The sequence below is a fragment of the Lithobates pipiens genome, unplaced genomic scaffold (assembly GCF_037356315.1).
Source record: "Lithobates pipiens isolate NorthernLeopardFrog02 unplaced genomic scaffold, aLitPip1_a1.2 Scaffold_19, whole genome shotgun sequence".
NCBI classification, from domain to species: domain Eukaryota; kingdom Metazoa; phylum Chordata; class Amphibia; order Anura; family Ranidae; genus Lithobates; species Lithobates pipiens.
The window spans coordinates 283,590,741-283,613,032 of record NW_027507764.1 but is presented as its reverse complement, the minus strand read 5'-3'; the positions used below and the strand labels follow the sequence as shown (position 1 = coordinate 283,613,032).

The window sequence follows — 22,292 nt, the reverse complement described above, 5'->3', positions numbered from 1 at the left end:
GTTTTTTATCAGTGACTCCTAGCATCTCACTCTCTAGTGAGCACTTTTGTTCAAGGGGTCAGACATGTAGTTCCTCTGTTGTGTCCACAGTTACCCCCGTGGATCCGATCTTGATGTTATCCGCATTTCAGAAACCGCCATTTTGAAAGTATCAGAGATCCCTCTTCTGACTCTTTCCCAGAAAGTGTTTTTCCTTGTGGCCATTACATCGGTCAGGAGGGTTCCGTAAATTCCCTTGTTGACTCTTTCCAGAAAGTAGGCAGCCTTGTCTTGCAAGTCGCCCTATCTGGTTATCTATAAGGATAAGTGGTGTTGCGTCCAACTTTTCTTTTCTGCCGAAGGTGGTTTCGGCGTTCCACATCAAGGAAGACATTGTGTTGCCGTCTCTGTCCTAAACCGACACATCCTAAGAGGTGGCCCTCCATTCCCTGGATGTGGTCTGGGCTCTGAGGGTGTATTTGTCTGCTACTGCTCCCTTTCGGAAGTCAGATGCCTTGTTGGTTTTGGTGGCTGGTCTGAAAAAAGGCAAGGAGGTCTCGTCGGCCACCGTTTCCAGGTGGATCAGACAGATTGTAGTACAGGCCTATGCCTTGAAGGGGCAGGTGCCCCCCTCTCTGGTCCCGGCCCACTCCGAAAGTGTAATTGGAACGGCTTGGGCCTTCCGACATCAAGCGTCTGACGCCCAAGTGTGTAGCGACAGCTTGGTCGTCTCTTCACACCTTTACAAAATTCTACAAGATAGATGTTAGTGCATCGACTGATGCCTGTTTTGGCCGCAAAGCTTTTCAGGCGGCCATGTAATTGCAGTTGCACTTAAATTTTTTTCTGTTTTTTTGGACAAAAAACACAATTGATTTTGAGTAAATGCATTTCTTACTGCAAGTTTTGAGGAGGTTTGTAAAGTAGTGACTCCCAGATTGAGGAGCACTGTTTTTTGTGGGTAAAGGTTCTGTGCTGTTCCCACACTCTGGCATGTGGGAAACCATATAAAACTTCACCTACAAAAAGCAATGTGGGTGTACTTTTTATGCTGTTTCCCACTCCTCGTTTTGGCATTGCTTGGGGACATCCCGATGGTCTAAGAAAGGCGCTGTGTCAGTCGAACGTAGAGAATAGGTTTTTTTTGTACTCGCCATAAAATCCTTTTCTCTGTAGGTCACTGACTGACACAGCACCCTCCTCTCCTATTTTTTACGTTATACTGCTTGTTGACGTACTCAGGCTGCAGGAGCAGGCTGGGGGTTGTTACCTAAGGGACCACCCCTTGGACGGAACTAGAACTTTTTTTTTTTTTTTTTTGTTATAACATGTTAACGTGTTCTGCCTAGTCCTCTCCTGAAGGTGGTATAACAACCCAATGGTCTAAGAAAGGAGTCAGTCGGTGAACTACAGAGAAAAGGATTTTACGGTGAGTACAAAAAATCCTATTTTTTTTTTTCCCCTCCTAAAAAGTTTTTCACACTTTATCCTATGGAGGAAAAAGTATACCAAAGGTGGGAGATACCAGCAATTGACGCTGCTATATCTTCTGAACAAAAGTTTGACTTGTCTGGCAGACAATGCTCAAATGGATAGAGTTGGAATTCCTATTAAAAAAACATATATTGTTTTTCCTGGCAGGTTGAGTGTCTCAGCCTCTGCTGATAGTAATTGGTATACGTCAATCATTGAGGGACCAGTTTAAACAGGTGCCCAAGGTTATCCCTGTCCAGCAGGGCCAGGATCTGGCAAGCTCCTAGTAGCTTAGTTTGCAATAGACACTATGAGAGATTCTATCCCTCAAGCCTCACGCCTTTCGCTGGGCTGGTACATATGTATAGAATACTATGGTTGAAAAATTGGTCAGCCGAAGCATCATTCAAAAAAAAAAACTCCTGGCTAGTTTTCCTTTCTGCGGTGAAATGACTGTTTGGGATATCTTGGATAATTCCAAAGAATGTCTAGTGGAAAGTACCCCTTTGCCATTTAAGAAAAGGATTAAATGTATATCATTTAAACAAGCTCCTTCTCCAGTGCCAGGGGCATCAGCCTCCAGGCTTTTACGACGGCTTCCACCGTCCAGTTCAAGAGTTAATCCTCAGGGTCAACCCCAGGGACAAAAGAAATCTCGGGGGAGGAAACAAAACAAAATACTAAAGCCTCCTTATGAGGGGGCACCTCCGCTCGCTCAAATAGGGCTGAAGACTTCTGCAGTTCTCAAGGGTCTGGCAGAAAAAGTGTTGAGACTGATGGGTGGCTTTTTCAATAGCTCTAGGGTTTTTCAGATCAAACATTCTTAAGGATCCAGAGAAAAAAAGTCTTTCTAGCATTGGACCATCTTTTGGCAAATATCGGTCATGCTGGTCCCCATGAAAGAGCAGGAGTTGAGGTTTTATTCAAACCTTTTTTCATGACAAATCCGAATGAAGATGTCAAGCCCATTTTGGATCTCAAGAATCAAATCCAGTTCCTGAATATCCACTCTTTCGCATGGAGTCAGTCCAATCAGTTGTATTCATCCTACAAGGAGGAGAATTTTGACGTCAATCGACTTCACGCGTGCATACCTCCATTGGCATATTTCCACACTTTAAATATTTACTTTTTAAGGTTGAAAATCTTCATTTTCAGTTTGTAGCTCTGCTTTTCAGTCTAACTACTGCACCTTGAGTGTTTACAAAGGTTTTGGCCCCTCCTCTAGCCAGATTAAAGTATAACGATTATAGCTTACCTAGACTATCTGCTCTCTTGATAGACCAGTCAGCAGCCCGCTTAGACCAAAGTATGGTCACCACAGTCAGCTGCCTAGGATACTTAGTTTGGATTCTCAACCTAGAGAAAGATCAGCGCCATAAAGGACCTGTCTCAAGTGGTCAAAGCAAAGAAGAATCCTTTTGATTCGGCTTTGCATGAGGTTGTTGGGAAAGATGGTGGCCTTATTCAAGACCATTCCTTATGCTCAGTTTCATTAGAGGCTGCTGCAAAACAGTATCCTATTAGCTTGGAACAAGACGGTCCATGCTTTAGATTTCCCAATGTGTCTGACTCCAAAGGTGCGCCAGAGCCTCAGTTTGTGGTTGATGACCAAAAATTTGCAGAAGAGAAAATCCTTCCTACCAGTTAACCTGCAAAGCGGTAATAACATACGCCAACCTTTTTTAGGTTGGGGAGCAGTCCTGGAAGAGACAACTGTCCAAAAGAAGTGGTCCAGATCAGAATTGACCTTGCCCATTAACATTCTAGCAATTCGGGCAGAGCGATTGGCCCTGAGGGCCTGGATGTTTGATTTACGGAGCTGTCCTGTCAGGATTCAATCCAAGAATGAAATAAATCACTGCTGTGCCAATCGCCAAAGGGGCACAAGAAGTTGTGCGGCCCAGACAAAGGTGAATCGTATCCTATCTTGGGCAGAAAACAATGTACCTTGACTATCGGCAGTTTTTCATTCTAGGAATAGAAAATTGGCAGGTGGCCTATTTCATTCGCCAGCAGTTTTTCCCAGGAGAATTGGTCCTTCACCCCGATATCTTTCTGACAATAGGTCAAAGATGGGGGATCCCAGACGTAGATCTGTTTGCACCCAAGTTCAACAAATAGATTGACAACTCTGTGTTAAGAACAAAGGATCTGCTAGCATGCGGAACAGGGGCCTTGGTGTTCCCGTGGAATCAGTTTTACTGATTTATGCATTCCCTTCCTTTCTGCCTGTGTCCACGACTTCTTCGCAGGATCAAGCAGGAAGGGAAGTGGGTGATTCTTCTGGCCCCGGCGTGGTCCAGAAGATCTTGGTATGCAGAGATCAGAAGGATGACGGTTTGGTTATTGAGACCCACATTCTGAAGAAGCGTGGGCTGTTGGGTTCAGTGCTATCTACCTTGGTTAATGCAAGGAAGCTAGCCTCCATAATCATATATTATGGAGTCTGGAAAGCATATGTCTCCTGGTGTGAAACCAGGGGTTGGCACCCCAGGAAGTAAGTCATAGGTAGAATCCTTTTTTTTTTTTTTTTGCAGATGGGGTTAAAATAAAGCTGGCCTTGAGTACTTTCAAAGGACAGGTCTCGGCCTTATCGGTATTATTTCAACGACCACTTTCTTCACATTCTTTGGTTCATAGCTTTATTCAGGGGTTAATGCGGCTTAATCCTCTGGTTAGGTCACCCCTGAACTCTTGGGACTTGAATTTAGTTTTGTTGGCATTACAAAAACAGCCTATTTTTGAGCCGATACAACATATTTGTGGGCTCTTTGAGGGTGGGGAACGATGTGAGGGGGCAATTGTGGACACTCACTCAGGTTGAACTGGATGGATTGGTGTCTTTAGTCAACCTTACTAACTATGAAACTATGAATATTCCCTTGGTCCTTTTTGACAAGGAAACTAGTTTTTCTGGTAACCATATCTTTTGCAAGAAGGGTATCAGAGTTGGCAGCTCTTTCTTGTAAAGAGACATATTATTCAGGAGGATAAGGTAGTATAACGTCCTCAACCTAACTTTTTTTACCGAAGATAGTATTAGGTTTTTAGCTAAACCAGGATATTGTTCTACCTTCATTTTTTCCAGAACCCTGTTCTATGGAAGAAAAATCCCTACGTTGTTGTGGTGAGAGCAGTCAAGGTCTACTTAAAGGCGACTGCTCAGATTCGAAAAACTGATGTTTTGTTTGTGTTACCTGAAGCTCATAAGAGGACAAACAGCATCGAAATCTACTATTTCTAAATGGATTTGACAAGTAATCATTCAAGCTTATGGTTTAAAGAGGTAGATTCCACCCTCTCAAATCAAAGCGCACTCCACCAGGGCTGTTAGTGCTTCGTGGACAGTGCATCACCAAGCCTCCGTGGCTCAAATCTGTAAGGCTGCAACTTGGTCTTCAATCCATACATTTACCAGATTCTATCAGGTGGATGTAAAAGACATGAGGATGTCGCCTTTGGGCACAGTGTGCTGCAGGCAGCAGTATAAGTCCTCTGATCTCATGGTCCCCTACTTTTGTTGTTTCCCTCCCCTCAGTTGGCATTGCTCTGGGACATCCCACATAATAATTACTATGGCTTTGTGTCCCGTGATGTACAATGAAAGAAAATAGGATTTTTTATAATGGCTTACCTGTAAAATACTTTTCTTTTGAAGTACATCATGGGACACGGAGGTCCCGTCTCTCTTTCTAGTATACACGTGTATTGCTTTGCTACAAAACTGAGGTACTCCCGGTATGGGAGGGGTTATATAGGAAGGCAACATCCTGTTTAAGGTGTGCCAGTGTCCAGCACCTGAAGGTGGCCTATAACCCACATAGTAATTACTATGGCTCTGTGTCCCATGATGTACTTAAAAAAATAAATAGGCTTTTTGCCAAGAGGAATGAGCAACTTTACCATCTGAGAAGATAGAGCCTCATTCACAAATAGCACAAAAGACTTCAAACTGTCATTGATGTTAAAGGGGGCAAAACGTTAAGAACTGGGGTATGTAAACTTTTGATCAGGACCAAACACTAACCATGAGTGAAAGAAAAAATTTTTTTTATCGTTCATATGAAAAATAGCCAAGAAATAGTAAAATTTAGCCAGGGTATGTAAACGTATGAGCACAACTGTATAGGGTATCTCACAAAAGTGAGTACACATCTCACATTTTTTGTAAATATTTTATTATATATTTTTATCTGACAAAACTGAAGAAATTACACTTTGCTACAATGTAAATTAGTGAGTGTACAGCTTGTATAACAGTGTAAATTTTCTGCCCCTTCAAAATAACTCAACACACAGCCATTAATGTCTAAAGTGCATACATCCTTAAGTGAAAAATTTCCATATTGGGCCCAAAGTGTCAATGTTTGTATTTGTATTTTGCCACCATTGTTTTCCAGCACTGCCTTGTCCCTCTTGGGCATGGAGTTCACCAGAGCTTCACAGTTTGCCAGTGGAGTCCTCTTCCACTCCTCCATGATGGCATTACAGAGCTGGTGGATGTTAGAGACCTTGCGCTCCTCCATCTTCCACTTGAGGATGTCCCACAGATGCTCAATAGGGTTTAGGTCTGGAGACTTGCTTGGCCAGTCCATCACCTTTTACCTCCAGATGCTTTAGCAAGCCTCTGAAGGGAGGGAATCGTGCTCTGCTTCGGTATGTCAAAGTATGTTGACATTCATGGTTCCCTCAATGAACCATAGCTCCCAAGTGCAGGCAGCACTCACGCAGTCCCAGACCATGACACTCCCACCACCATGTTTGACTGTAGGCAAGACACACTTGCCTTTTGTACTCCTCACCTGGTTGCCGCCACACATGCTTGATACCATTTAAGTTTATCTTGGTCTCTTCAGACCACAGGACATGGTTCCAGTAATTCATGTCTAGTCTGCTTGTCTTCAGCAAACTACTTGCTTCCTTGTGCATCATTTTTAACCTCCCTGGTGGTAGGATTCAGTCTGGAATAAGGTGCTGAAAGCGGTACAATTATTTTGCATGGAAATCTGGCGTTTTATTTTGTAGTCCTGTAATTCTTAGGAATAACGCTCTTAAATCTGTTCAAACCAGAGTCTAGCAGACATCCCGGGTATGATAAAGTTTATAATATAATAAAGAATAATAAAAAATATTCAATAATGTAATCAAATCCTAAAACACTGAAAAAGGGACAAGTTTTGGTTGCTATGGACAATCTCCAAATTCCAGGCAGAAACAGTATTTATAATATAAAAGTGCATGCAGGGTATTGCACAGACCACTAGGGACAAAGGGGTTGTGTATTTTTTTAATACAGCACTGTAATCTGTAAGATTACAGTACTGTGTGTTTTGTGTACTTTTACTTTTTTGAATTTGCCGCCGTTCTCCGCTCCCGTGCGCCGGAGCGTCAAAGGGAACGGAGCTCGGCGGCATTCGGCACTGTGAATCGAGCGGAGAACTCGATCACACAGCGCAGCGGACATCGCTGGATCCAGGGGACAAGGTAAGTAACTCTCCCTGTGTCCTCCCCTGCATCGAGCGATGCGATCCCGAGTCTGGCTCGGGGTTACCGCTCCTGTAATTAAAATCCCAACCTGAGCCAGACTTGGGATTACCGCTAGGGGGGTTAAAAGAGGCTTCCTTCTGGGACGACAGCCATGCAGACCAATTTGATGCAGTGTGTGACGTATGGTCTGAGCACTGATTGCCCCCCCCCCCCCCCTACACACACACCTTCAACCTCTGCAGCAATGCTGGCAGCACTCGTACATCTATTTCCCAGAGACAACGTCTGTATATGACGCTGAGCACTTGCACTCGACTTCTTTGGTCAACCATGGCGAGTGGAAGCCGTCCTGTTAAATCGCTGTATGGTCTTAACCACCATGCTGCAGCTCAGTTTCAGGGTCTTGGCAATCTTCTTATAGCCTAGGCTATCTTTATGTAGAGAAATAATTCTTTTTTTTTTCAGATCCTCAGAGAGTTCTTTGCTATGAGGTGCCATGTTGAACTTTTGTTGCCAGCGGTTTAGACATTGATGGCTATGTGATGAGTTATTTTGAGGGAACAGCAAATTTACACTGTTATACAAGCTGTACACTCACTACTTTACATTGTAGAAACGTGCAATTTCTTCAGTGTTGTCACATGGAAAGCTATAATATATATATATATATATATATATATATATATATATATATATATATATATATATATATATATATAATATTTGCTGTGTAGAGGGGAGGTGTCAACAGGAATCTGATCATTGGAGGAGAGCACACTGAGATCCCGGCACAGATGGAGAACTAACAACGCTATGCTCTCCTGCCCAGCGTGGTCAGCTTTTAATAGAAAAGGAACAAGCTGTTCTACCAGAAAATGTAGAACGAGAGCTGCCAGGCTTGGCAATGTAGGAGACAGGGAGAGATGCTACAGAATGCAGTGTATTCAGTGAAGTATTTCATTTTGTAGATTCAGCGGAGGAAATGGTGTGTGATGGGAACATATACACTGATGAATAAGAATCTCTACCATGGTGTGGAACTAAATAAACAATGATCTGGTGACTGGTTATTGTTGCAGTGCTAAAAAAGAAGACACATATGTGTTCCTGGTGCATGCATCCCTGGTAGCAGAATCCTTCAACAGTAAAAAGTCATCTCTGGTTATTGAACACATGAAGGATTGAAATGCGGAATATATCTAGTCCAGTGATGGCGAACCTTGGCACTCCAGATGTTTTGAAACTGCATTTCACATGATCAACTATACTGCAGAGTGCACGAGCATCATGGGAAATGTAGTTCCAAAACATCTGGTGTGCCAAGGTTTGCCATCACTGATCTAGTCACTCTGAGCACTTGGTGCACTGAGCACTCACAGGAAACAATGACCAAACTCCTAGCCAGGAAATTCAGTTTTTTTCAATCACTTTATTAATATATAGGTTATGGCATCTTAATCATTTATTACTTGCATTATGTGTTTTTTTTTTTTTCTTAAAGGAAAGCCAGCTATAGCCCACAGAGATCTGAAATCGAAAAATATATTGGTAAAGAAAAATGGAACTTGCTGCATAGCAGACCTGGGCTTAGCTGTCCGACATGATTCTGCTACAGATACAATTGACATTGCACCAAATCACAGAGTTGGAACTAAAAGGTACGTTCTGAGATGTAATTGTAGCATGACTGAAACTAGTTATACAAAAATTGTTGTAAAGATGGTTTGTTAAAAACTTTTTAAAGTCGGGCAAGACATTTTTTTTTTTTTTTTTTTCCAGTTTCACCATTTGTGACTTAGATCCTATATTTCGTTTTGTGGCAAAAAATGCATTTGCATCCTAAATATGATTATCTAGTCCACGTGCCAAACAAGAGGCCATTTAATGTGGCCCTCGCACTCAGAACTTTTTTTTCATCTGCAACGTGGCAGAACTCTGTTCCGTCACCTGCAGCTCTTGCTCTAGTGCAATTTGGCCACTCTCACTATTCGATTCGAAGCAGTTTGGTGGGGACGTGGTTGAGTTCCTACACCTATTCTCTTGAGAAAAAAAGCCCTGGATAAATGTATCTGTAAGACTTTATACAACTGGCCCTTTGACGGCAACCATACTGCTCATGCGGCCTGTGATGAAACTGAGTTTGACACCCCTGATCTTTCCTTTTACAACCAGCCTCATGGAAGAATAGAATCCTAATGTCATGTACACACGGCCGGACTTTTTGACAGCAAAGGTCCAATGGAACAAATCCATCTGACAATTCGACCGTGTGTGGGCTTCATCTGACCTTTTGTTGTTGAAACATCAGATGGACTTTAGATTGAGAACGTGTTTCAAATCTTTCCGGCATACTCAAGTCCGTTCAAAAAATCAGTTCATCTGTATGCTAGTCCGACGGTAGGGCACCGACGGTAGGGCACCTATTGCCTACTGGCTATGAACTTCCTTATTCTAGTCGGGTCATACGTCATCATGGTCAAATCCGTCGGACTTTGGTGTGATTGCGTGTGGCCAAGTTTGTTAGTTCGGAAAGTCCGTTGGGAAGACCGTCGGACCTAGTCTGCCACAAAGTGTGGTCGTGTGTACACGGCATTAGGAACAAGTCAGAGTAGGGATCCTTCCAAGCTTGTCAAGGTGCTAGCGTACTTTTTAAAATTTTACTCAATAGTGGATAGGATGTTTTTTTATCAAAACATTGCTGTACTTTGAAGGAAAAAAACGTGTTTTCTTTCTGTATTTCAGATATATGGCTCCAGAGGTACTGGATGATTCTATAAATATGAAACATTTTGAGTCCTTTAAACGTGCTGATATCTATGCAATGGGATTAGTTTTCTGGGAAATTGCTCGGCGCTGTTCTATTGGTGGTAGGTCATAGGTTATTCCACAGTTTAACTGCAGATGTGCAAAGAAGCATGTTATCAAGAATATCGTGAGTTTAAAAGGATAGTACACCTTTACAAAAAAACTGCCTATGTAGGTGGTAAGGGATGTTTGCAGATTAAACACTGCAACTCTGAATAAAGATGAATAATACCCTTGCTATAGGTGTAATCCATTTACATACCTTATGAAGCCTAACTGGAATATTCCCAGGGCGTTGCTAGGTGAGGCCTAGTTGTCACTGCTCACCTCCACCATCACAGCAGTGAGCTCTTTCTCTGATTCAACCCCCCTCACATTCTTTGTCTCCCCTGATGCAGTAGCTCTGAGATCAGCATTTGAGAGCTCACTCCTGTGATGGTGGAGTTGAGCAATGATGACTAGGCCTCACTTAGCAACATCTTGGGAGTACTTTGCAACATCTTGGGAGTATTTCACTCAGTCTTTATAAGGTATCTAAATGGCCTACATCTATAGCAAGGGCTTTATTCAACTTTAGTCAGAGCTTGCACAGTTATTTTTTGTCTACCGATGTCCCTTAACTGCATAGGCAGTTTTGTGATAAAGTTGAACTATCCCTTTAACTTCAGATGAATGTTTTTTTGTGTTTTAATTTCTTTTTTTCTCTATTAAGCTCTGCATAAAGCATTGTAAAACACCATATACAATATACCTTTCCGTAACAGGATGGAAGGGCAAGCAGCTCAAATCTATAATTACAGAATATTGCACCCACTACTAATAACCTAGTGCTGCACGATTAATTGTTAAAAACTCGCACTCTTGATTCAACCCCCTCATGCTCTTAATCTGGCATTTCCACGATTCTATGTAACAAATGCAGAGCTGTTCCCTGCTCAGAGCTGTCAGGAAAAAAAAAAAGCCGGCAAATGTTAACATTGCTCAGCACTGAGAGATAACTATAAACATTGTATCATTTGGTTCTTTAAGATCAAAGGGATGAACTTTTGTCTGTAAATGAGAGCAGTTTAACTACTTAAAGACCAAGCCTTTTTCTGACACTTGTTGCTTACAAGTTAAAATCAGTATTTTTTGCTAAAAGAAATACTAAGAACCCCCAACATTATGATTATGTATTTTTCTTTTAGCAGAGACCCTAAAAAATAAAATCGCGGTTGTTGCAATATTTTGTCGCACTCTATTTGCGAAGCGGTCTTTACACTTTGCAGTGAATTAAAAGAAATGAAACTAAAGTTAGCACAATTTTTTTGTATAATGTGAGATGTTTCAGTGCGAGAATCGTAATCTTTATTCTAAGCAAAAAATTGTGATTTTCCACTCCATTACTACTAAATCGGCAGCTCTACTATAACCCAATTCCTTATTAAAGCATGTGTAGTGCATAATTTGTGTAATACATAACCATTTCTATACAAAAATATCAACGTGTCTTGAATGAAATAGTTCAAATCCTTATACAAAACCATGATCCACTGTGGAGCAGCAAATAAAGTGCAAATGCTGATAAAAAGTGCAAACAATATGTGCTTAAAGTTCTGAGTGCAAAAATGAATGCCTACTATTCATTCATAAAGTACATGAGTGGTCCACAATTCATATATATTCTAAATCATAAAAGTCCATTCATGAATCTCAAAAGAAAAAAGTCCAAAGGTTATCAAAGTTGAATATTCTATTCACATTAAAAGACACCCGTGTGCTCCTTCACCATTTGCTCCAAAATCACTCACTAGAAACAATGGCTGGTCAAATAATAAACCATTAGAAGCGCTGTGTAATATAAATCCAACTCGAAAGACTCTCCACAGTGCTACTCCCGATACGTCTCTTGAGTGGGACACGGTCATGCATGGGTTTTTTTTTTTTTAGGAAAGGGGGAAGGAAAATCTTCATAGCATAAAATTGTTTAAAATTACTAATTTATTAAAAACATTAATAACACTGACATATTTCAAGTGTCATCCCGACAGTAGGGATAAAAAAACTTTGTAATGTGTGTGTATCACCTCTGGCTGCAGCGTTCAAGCCACGAGTACGAACCCGGCAAGGTGGTAAAGGTGAACTATCACTTTAACTTCAGATGAATGTGGTGGTTTCTTTTTTTTTCTCTGTTAAGCACTGCATGAAATATTGTAAAACGCTATATACAATATACCTTTCTATAAGTTAATTAAAATGGTTTAACCACTAGACTCTTTCAGTTTGTAGATTAGGGTAACGAGGCATGTATCCCTGTGCCAAGGAAACCCTTGTTTGCATTCTACACTTTGTGAAGGTGAATATGTAGTGCTAAAAAAAGTGAATTGTATAAAAATCACGAAATATACACCTTAAAGGGAAAAGTGATAAAAACAGTTAAAATAAATTGTGCTAAAAGTCCCCAAATGAAACACATGTAATGAAAATGTCCATCATAAAAATGAAGGGATATCCTGATGATGCCCTAAAGCCGTGTAGACCGTCACATGGAAATTTCTTTCAGACTTATACACGCTTACCGAAGCTGGTGGACCCAACTGTCAGCGACCATGGATCAATCGTGCATGGATCATTCCAATCAGCAAGTAGACTGGACTGTCACCGAAATCCAGGAGACTTGTAGGTGCGCCCCGCTGCTCTCCCACTGGTGTTAGCCACACAGAAGACCAGTGGATGGGTTGCAAATGATCATATGTTGATATCGAGCCATATAGATGGATCAAACAGCCGAAGGTGTCAGCAAGAAATGGATAAATGCTGGTATGGAGTCCCCCTTACAGGACTGACACCGACCTGGTAGAAGAACCCAAAAAACTTTCACCCACGGAACATTGAAGGAAGAGAAAAAAAATAGAGGCTCCAATAGGTGGCTTTTATTTGATAAAAACCGGCATACAGTAGTAAAAGTGATCACAGTTCAATAAAAGCAACATGAGGAATGGTGTACCTGTCGTGACGCGTTTCGTCCAAAAGGGACTTCTACCATATTGCACCTATATTTTTAGAAAACATACAAAGTCAAAAACCGAATCAATCATGATTCCGGTACCTAGATCAATGATTGTAGCTGAACTAGTCACATGATCCACTGGGCTGGAATTCACAAAACGGACCAATATGTAGCACTGCAGAGTCCATCCGGGTCAAATATCACTCACACAGTACACCCGGAAAAGACCAGACAGTGTCACATGATGTAACACGTGTTCAAAAGCTCACGAATTGCGGGCGCATGAACCATGTGATCAATCCCCAGCCACTTAAATGAACAATCAAACAGTGTCGCGTGGTGTCAAAAAGCCTGCGAATAGCAGGCCCATAAATCACGTGATTAGTCCTCAGCTGTACAAATGAATAACAACTTCCGGATCACTGCGGGCATACAAGCACAGCAGCCACCGGAAGAGAAGTGGCATTCCCCGCCCGCCAATCCAGATCGAGAGGCGGTGCGAGCGCACAACAGCACGGCCAATCACATGTCCGGGACGGCGTCACAATCCACACGTCCAAACACATGGTGGAGACAGTGCGAGTGACGCTGCCTACGTGTGACGAAAATACCAGGTGGCGCAACTGAAGTAACCCGCACAGACACTGAACATTTCTCTTATATTCACCGACTGACACCGCTCCTCTGTAACAAAATGGGTTGTTAGCCTTATCACTAGGAGATACTAGACAAAGTTGTAATACAACACTTCAGAACGCTTAGTTCCGTCCAGGGGGTGGTCCCTCAAGCTACAATCCTCCACACTCTGCACCAGCAGCCTCATTTGATTTTTTTTGATGCAGAAGCTTGGCTTTTTGCGCAAGATGAATTATCCTGTGATCTTCTATCAACAGCCGGCTGGGTGACAGGCTGGTTCACTTATCCTTGTAGTCTCCCCAGTCCGGCCATTGAGCGCGTGCAGGTCGCAGCTATGGCTCAGCAGGCCACGACATACCTCAGCTCCAGAGGTGGTCGGTGAGCTTTTATGCTCTGGGGCATACATATGACCGAGCTACTGATGTCTGCGTCACAGTATGATGGGCCAGTAACCTTCCCTGTACTCATCAGGCATTGGCTACAATGGAATGTCTCCCAGCTCTTCAGGACCGATAAGTACAGCTCTCCCTTTCTCGGCAGGTTTGAGCAGCTGGGCATTCCCTGAGAGGGAGGTCCCTGTGAGGTTTGCCCCTGTCGGTGCAGCGCTGTGTCTCTTCCACGTTTTGTTGCTGTCTCTCATGGCACTGGCTGGCGGCCATTTTCAGTGTGGGCAAAGGACAGCATGCTTCTGGGCTTCAAGCGGCCATTTTCCCGGTGATTCCCTATTCAGGACACTGGTTGGCATTTTCTTGAAGCCGGACCACATTTTTTGTGCCCTAGCAGCAGCTTCATGTGCCCTTAGCTTCCTGTTTTGTCATTATAGCGCTGGACAGCCTTCTATGTAGTCTGAGCACGTTTTTCTGATCGCTCAGCGATCGTTCACCGATCGTTCTGACGGACTGCCACCGACGGTTTTGGTTTCTCTGCATCTGGGAGCACTTGGGGTCTACAGGCACTGCTGTAAACAGCACGGAACTCCTCAGGGCGATGAGTCCGGCAGGTTAGAACCCCTCAGTCAGTGGCACCATGGAGGGTGGGACTATCACTGTCCTAAGTCCCCTTTGGGTGGCAGACAGGTTAGGGTCAGCATGGCTTCGGAAACTGGTATTTCTTCCCCCAAAATCTAGGCAATTGCAACCGGGTCACCTGCGGATGGCGCAGTCCCCATTGACACCCTGACGGCGGTCCTCAATTAGTTTGTTGCCAAGATGGAGGCATGGCGTGGGAAGAAAGGGGCAAAAAAGCACCCCCCCCCCCGTCCTCTGGGGAGAGCTCTGGCACAGACTCGGGTCCTGCTGAGGCCGGTGACCCCTGCTCTGTCTTGTCAGATGACGCTGACCAGGACCGTTTGGACAGTGAGGATGAGTCCCGTCCGGGTCCGTGCGCAACAAAGCGCTTGTTGGAGCACTTATCACAGCTGTGCGTGATACCCTGAAGATTCAGGAGCCAGTGGATCCCTCTGCTGATGAATCGGTCCCTTTTGGGTCACGCCAGCCAGCACGTTCACCTAAGGCAGTGATGGCGAGCCTTGGCACTCCAGATGTTTTGGAACTACATTTCCCATGATGCTCAACTGCACTGCAGAGTGCATGAACATCATGGGAAATGTAGTTCCAAAACATCTGGAGTGCCAAGGTTAGCCATCACTGACCTAAGGTATTCCCGTATCTGACTTATTTTGACAAGTTCATTTACAAGGAATGGGGTTGCCCGCAACAGACCTTTTCGGTCCCCAAATACATGGCGATGCGTTACCCCTTTGAGGAAAGCCTTCTCAATAAATGGTCGGCTCCTCCGGTCGTGAACCCCCCAGTATCCAGGTTAAATAAAGTAACCACGGTCCCGGTTGAGGGGACTCCTGCATTCAAGGATCCCACGGACAGGAATGCCAAGGCGGTGGCTCGTTCCTTGTTTACGGTTGTGGGGTCAGCCGTGCGACCTGTACTGGCATCCGCACTTGTGTCGCAGACGCTGACAGAGTGGGCAAAACTTTTGCACTACGAATTGGGAGAGCAACAGGCTTCCCCTGTCTGCGTGGAGCTAGCGTGAAGTGGCCTTGGATACTCTCCCTCTGTTATCCAGGGCTTCAGTGTCAGCTGTGGTGCTGATTTGGCTAAAATGCTGGTCGGCTGACCAGGCATCCAAAAAAGCCCTGACGGATCTTCCTTTTCTTGGTGACCGGCTCTTTGGAGCCTCGCTAGATGACGTTCTTAAAAATGACACAGGTGGTAAGAGTACACTGCTCCCACAGGCCAGGAAAGCTAAGGAGCCACGGCGTAGGCAAGGGCCTTCTTTTTCCGCTCACAAACGGCTTTTTCGTCTGAGAGGAGCTACGACAAAACTTCCCCAGCCCAACAGGACGCCCACAGATGGTCAAAAATGTCCCTGGAGCCGTAAGCCTAATAAGCCTGCGAACAAAAGTGCTAACGCATGAAGGTTTGCCCCCACCCATGTCCCGGGTGGGGGGTCGCCTTTGGGAGTTTGCAGCCCGGTGGTCCTCCCGGTTATCTGACCAATGGGTCTGCGATCTGATTTCCACAGGCTACAAGATAGTTTCTCTCTTGGCTGTCAAACGGATTCTTCCCCTCCAGCATACCCGTATCCCCGGTTTGCCGGGAGGCCCTGTTGGGGGCGGTAAGGGATTTGCTGAATCGCGGGGTGATTGTACCGGTCCTGGACTCTTTCAGGGATTTTACTCAAATCTGTTTGTGGTTCCCAAGAAGGAAGGGGTACGTCCAATCTTGGACTTAAAAGCCCTCAATCAATTTGTAAAAGTGCAGAGGTTTTGAATGGAATCAGTTCGCTCGGTAGTCGCTGCACTCCATCAAGGGGACTCCCTGGCGTCCTTGGACATCCAGGATGCGTACCTGCACATACCCATATGCCTTCAGCATCAAAAGTTTCTGCCTTTTGCAGTCCGGGAAGCCCAATACCAATTTGAGGCTCTTCCCTTTGGTCTGGCATCAGCCCCCCGAGTCTTTACCAAGGTACTGGCTCCAGTTTTGGCATTGCTGTGTCAACGTCGGATAACGATCGTGGGATCTCCTCCTGAGAGCATCTTCCGCCTCAGAATTAGAGGAGGATGTGGCGATCACCATGCAGACCCTGCAAGACTTTGGATGGCTGTTGAACCAAAAGAAGTCTGTGCTTGTGCTGATCCAGCAGCATCTGGAGTACCTAGGTTTGCTGTTGGACTCCAGGGAAGCAAGAGTTTTTCTCCCTTCAGACAAATTGCAGACTCTCAGATCCGCGGTCAAACTGCTGATGAACCTCAAGTGGTCGTCGCTCCGGTATTGCATGCGAGTACTGGGACTCATGGTAGCCTCCTTCGAGGCAGTACCTTACGCCCAGTTCCACACCAGAGCTCTGCAGAAGGACATCTTGTCAAAATGGGACAAATCTTAGTTGTCCCTAGATCGACAGATCCAGATGAGCCAGGCAGTCAGGGACTCACTGATCTGGTGGTTGAGGTCCCCGGTGATTCAGGCTGGAAAATTGGGGTGGAGTGTTGGGGGTTCAGTCGGCTCAGGGCCTCTGGTCGATGGAAGAATCCAAGTTGCCGATCAATCTGCTCGAACTGAGGGCGATCAGGCTGTCTCTCCACACATGGTCAATGAGGCTACAAGGGCATCCAATCAGGATAGTCAGGCAACGCCACGGCTGTGGCGTACGTAAATCACCAAGGGGGAACAAGAAGCTCAGCTGCTGCACGGGAGGTTGCTCACATACTTCGATGGGCAGAGCGACATGTACCGGCCCTGTCGGCCATTTACATCCCGGGAGTGGAGAACTGGCAGGCGACTATCTGAGTCGACAGATGCTGGACCCAGGAGAATGGACATAGCATCCGGAGATGTTTAGGATGCTGTGCCTGAAGTGGGGCACACCAGATGTGGATCTACTGGCCTCCCATCTCCATCGGGAGGTGCCAAGATTCGTGTCCAGGACAAGAGATCCATGGGCAGACGCGTTGGTGGCTCCATGGGATCAGTACCAGCTTATCTACGCCTTTCCTCCACTGTAACTGTGGTCACATCTGCTTCGCAGAGTGGAAGCCGAGGGGATCCCGGTAATACTGGTTGCCCCAGATTGGCCTCAGCGTCCTTGGTACGCAGATCTGGTGCGTCTGGTGGCAGACGCTCCCTGGCGACTGCCGCTGCGAGAGGACCTCATATCTCAAGGTCCAATTCTCCATCCTGCTTTACAATCGCTGGCTTTAAAGGCATGGCTATTGAGAGCCAGGTGTTGAGGAACTGTGGTCTGTCACTCGGTGATTCCAATTATGTTGAGGAACTGAAATCTTCTCGGAAGATATACCATCGTACCTGGAAGGCCTACATCTCCATGTGTGAGGAAAAAGGATGGCATCCGGGCTCCTTTTCCATATCCAGAATCATTCTGTTTCTCCAGCAAGGAGTTGACCAGAGATTGGCATTAATCACCATCAAAGGACAAATTTCAGCCTTGGCTGTCTTTTTTCAATGACTCCTAGCATTACACTCCTTAGTGAGTACCTTTGTCCAGGGGGTACGACACGTAGTCCCTCCTGTGTGTCCACTTTTACCCCCCTGGGGTTTGAACCTGGTGTTGGTGCTTCAAAGACCGCCGTTTGAAAATATCTTGGCTTTTCATATCAATGAGAACATTGTATTACCTTCTCTGTGTCCTAAGCCAAAGCACCCTAAGGAGGTGGCCCTTCACACTCTAGATGTGGTTAGGACTCTGAAGGTGTATTTGTCCCTTTCGGAAGTCAGACTCGCTCTTTGTTTCTGTGGCTGGTCCAAAGAAAGGCATGGCGGTCTAGTCGGCCACCATTTCCAGGATCAGACAGATTGTAGTTCAGCCTACGCCTTGAAGGGGCAGGTGCCCCCCTTTGCAGTCATGGCCCGCTCCACAAGAGCAAATAGGAACGTCTTGGGCTTTCCAACACCAAGCATCTGGTGCTCAGGTGTGTAAAGCGGCGACCTGGTTGTCTGTCCATACGTTTAACAAGTTCTACAAGGTAGACGTCAGTGCATCCGCTGATGCCTGTTTTGGCCGCAAAGCTTTGCTGGCGGCCGTGTAGTTGCAATTGACTATACAATCCATCTTTTTTCCTGTTTTTTGATAAACGCAGTACTGTTACGTTAATGCACTGTTTGCATTACTTCCGCATTCGCTGCGGTCTTGGGGATCACTCCTGTTGAGGGTACCCTGTTGTGCGTGGTGTTTTTTTTTCACGCACTGCTGTGTTTTTTTGTGTGGGTATAGTTTCACTAGTTCCCACTTGCCATGGTGGATGAAGTTTTATGCTTTTTTTTTTTTTTTTTTCCCCACCCCTCGTTTGGCACTGCATTTTGTTAGAAAGGAGCTGTGTCGGTCGATGAATCTAAGAGAAAATAGGATTTTTTGTACTCACCGTAAAATCCTTTTCTCTAATTCAGCGACCAACACAGCACCCGCCCCTCCTTTTTCTCTTTACGTCATACTGCTTGTTGATGTACTGAGGCTGCTGGAGCAGAGTTTGGGGGATTGTAGCCTGAGGGACCGCCCCCCTGGGTGGAACTAAGAGTTCTGAAGTGTTGTATTACAACTTTGCCTATTATCTCCTAGTGATAGGACTAACAACCCATTTTGTTACAGAGAGGAGCTGTGTTGGTTGGTGAATTACAGAGAAAAGGATTTTACGGTGAGTACAAAAAATCCTATGATCTCTGTCGTCGGGATAGTCACACTGCACGACAGGTGTCATCAAACAGTACATGTTGTAAATAGTACAAAATAATTCTAAATTAAATGCATAATGCTCCAAAGAGCTTCGGTGAAGGGCACCTGCCATAAAAGACGGGGGCTCTTGCACGCAAATGGATGCGCTCCACCGTGACTTCTAGTGGTATAAAGTGATAGCATACTAAAAACCGAATATGGCGGTCAATGAAAAGGAATCATAACAGACCCCATAACAGATGTATAAAGCAAAACATCCACTAAAACATAACTAAATATCTGCAACACAGATCTCTAATTGAAACCCCGTAATATATATGTCATAAAGAAGAAACCTCTAGTAAGACACAGCTAAATGTCTGCAAACACAAATCTATGATTAAAGAACAGGACTGAAGCAACAAACAATGGCAAGAAATGCCACCATATCTAAACCTCAATAATGATCTAAGCTGAATTAATGAGCAAACTTGTGTCCCACTCGACGTTCAAGCCGAACAGCGAGTAGGTCCGACGCTCATAGATCCAGTACGTTTCAAGGCGGGAAACCCTGCGTAGGCAGGATTCCCCCCTCCAATGAGAAATGAACTGGTCTATGATCAAAAATTGTGTCCATAGGGTCACGGTTATGGTGTTGCAAATAGTGATGGGGAACATTTCATTTTTAATATTAACGTGCTCATTAACCCAAATTTTAAAAAGTCTTAATCGTGCGCCCTATATATTGCTTCTTGCAAGAATAAGTCAGGAGATAGACAATGCATTGGGTGGCACATGTGGTGAAACACTTAGATTAGATACACAAGGTGACAGATGACTGAAATGTATCACTCTTGGGTCTCCCACTAGTATTATGCAAACATAGTTCAGTTCAATTGTCCCTATCCCTGTACATTGCACACTCACATCGGTCCCTACCCTCAAGGAGCCCACAATCCAAGGTCCCCATTCATATACTAGGGCTAATTTTGGACAGAAGCCAATTAACCTACCAGCATTGTCTTTGGAGTGTGGGAGGAAACCGGAGTACCTGGAGGAAACCCACGCAGGCACAGGGAAAACATTCATACTCCAGGCAGGTAGAGTCGTGGTTGAGAACCAGCGACCCTTTTTACTGCTAGGCAAGTGTGCTAACCACTACACCACTTTGCCGCCCACTTTTTACAAGGGAAATATCCCTAGCATTGTGAGAAAAAAAAAACTTTTTTTGGGGGGGGTCCATAACATTTGGTGCAATCTGACCCTGAATGCACCTAGCACCCCTAAAAATCACGCCAGCTCAGCGTTTTATGCATTTAGTTTAGAATTATTTTGTACTATTTACATGTACTATAAAAGTCTGTAGATTCCCTAAAATCACGACTACCGATATTAAGCACTCCTGGATACAAATGAATAAATAACTAATAGCTATAATGCATGTAAAAATATCCACATTTAGGAAAAAACTGAGCTGCTGACAATAAAACCTCCTTAAATAGAAGGAAAGCTAAGCAATAAATTATACACACAACCAAAACTGCCTGAAAGACAGCGCTACAAGTCCCAGCAAAAGTCATCCGCGGTAAGTGCATAAAATTCCGTTTGAGTGAAACTTTTCTTACCAGAATAACCAAACATATGTCTAATCCAAGCATATGTCTTCAGCAAAGTGTAAACAAAGTAGCAAAATCTGTCACTATTAGCTCTGTGGTAAATCCAAAAACTGTGTGAATACAATGTAGCCACTACAGCTTCCGATTTGTGTACTGGATTGAAGAAACTACTCTCCCCCCCCCCCTATAGATTCACTTCTTACAGGACCGCAGGGGATTAATCATCATAACACACTCTTGCAGCGCTGGACACGTATGTACCGACTTCACCTCGTATTCACCAGCTTCTCAGAGATGCACTGGAACTGACTTGCTAGCAGGTGGGTCAGAGCGCTAATCAAGCAGACTCCTTCATATGGAGAGGGGGAAAAAAATGTAACACTCAATAGAGTAATCCCCTTGATAAAGTTTATTAAAACATATCAACCCCCCCCCCCCCCCCCCCAAAGCAAGTGCACTTACATTATGAAACGGCAAGCTAGAGCACTGTACACACAATTAAAACCTCTAAACAAGATCGTGGTGTTTGACATTGGCTTAGCGGCACGAATATTCAAACTGTGGTTTCACTTCTCAATAGATCTAGTTCCAGGATAGTCGTATAGCCACGATGTGACCCGTTTCGTCATCTAGGACATCATCTGAGGGTCACCCTTTTATATACTACAATCAATCGCGTTCGCATTGCAGACTTAAACCGTTTTATGAGCACCTACTGCTACATGTGCGCATCTCTATTCTAAATGCCATGCCCGCCGCATACTGCACTCAGAGTTAAATCACTTCTGATGTTATCTGCCATATCTATAAAAGAACCACAAATGATTTACCAACACTATAGGGATTATGGTGTAGCTTAATGACAGGTGTCCGACCTAATCGGCCGATTCACAACCACAGACAAGCTACACCAGTACTATGTGGACCCCTTAACAGACCAATCAGCTCGCATCAATCGTGTCCTGCTGTTGGTCATAAAAAGTGGTACCAGCATAACAAAAAGGAATTTTATGCACTTACCATGGATGACTTTTGCTGGGATTTGTAGCACTGTCTTTCATGCAGTTTTGGTTGTGTGTATAATTATGCATAATTTATTATTTACATGTACTATTTGATGCCAAATGTTGTGCGGTGTGACTATCCTGGCGTCAGAGATATGTTCAGTGTCTCTGTGCGGGAGATGTTACTTCCGTTGCGCCACATGGTATTTTTGTCGCACGTAGATGGCGTCACTCATGCTGCCAGCGTGTGACGTCATGACTTGGGAGCGCGCCGCCTCCACCATATGTTTGGGCATGTGGATTGTGGCGCCGTCCCAGTCATGTGATTGATCATGATGTTGCGCGCTCTGATGGGGCATGAGATGTGGCGCAGGGTGGTTTCTGTTGTGTTGCCGCCCTTCACTTCTCTTCCGGTGGCCGCTGTGCTTGTATGCCCACGGTGATCCGGAAGTTGCTATTCATTTGTGCAGCTGAGTACTAATCATGTGACTTGCGTGCCCGCAATTCGCAGGCTTTTTGACATGTGTTACATCACGTGATGCGGTTTGTTCATTTGAGTGGCTGGGGACCATTCACATGGTTCATACGCCCACAATTTGCAAGCTTTGGACATGT

At 44.6% G+C, this 22,292-nt stretch overlaps 1 protein-coding gene across 5 annotated transcripts in view; it reads left to right on the top strand.

Moving 5' to 3' along the window:
• The window catches only part of TGFBR1 (transforming growth factor beta receptor 1), a 458,152-nt gene that overhangs the window by 344,338 nt on the left and 91,522 nt on the right, over positions 1–22,292 (top strand). For all 5 annotated transcript variants that reach the window (XM_077491981.1, XM_077491983.1, XM_077491979.1 and 2 more), the window contains 2 exons: positions 8,444–8,600; positions 9,685–9,809. In XM_077491981.1, the coding sequence (XP_077348107.1) occupies positions 8,444–8,600; positions 9,685–9,809 (282 nt within the window). The remainder of the gene's footprint in view (positions 1–8,443; positions 8,601–9,684; positions 9,810–22,292) is intronic.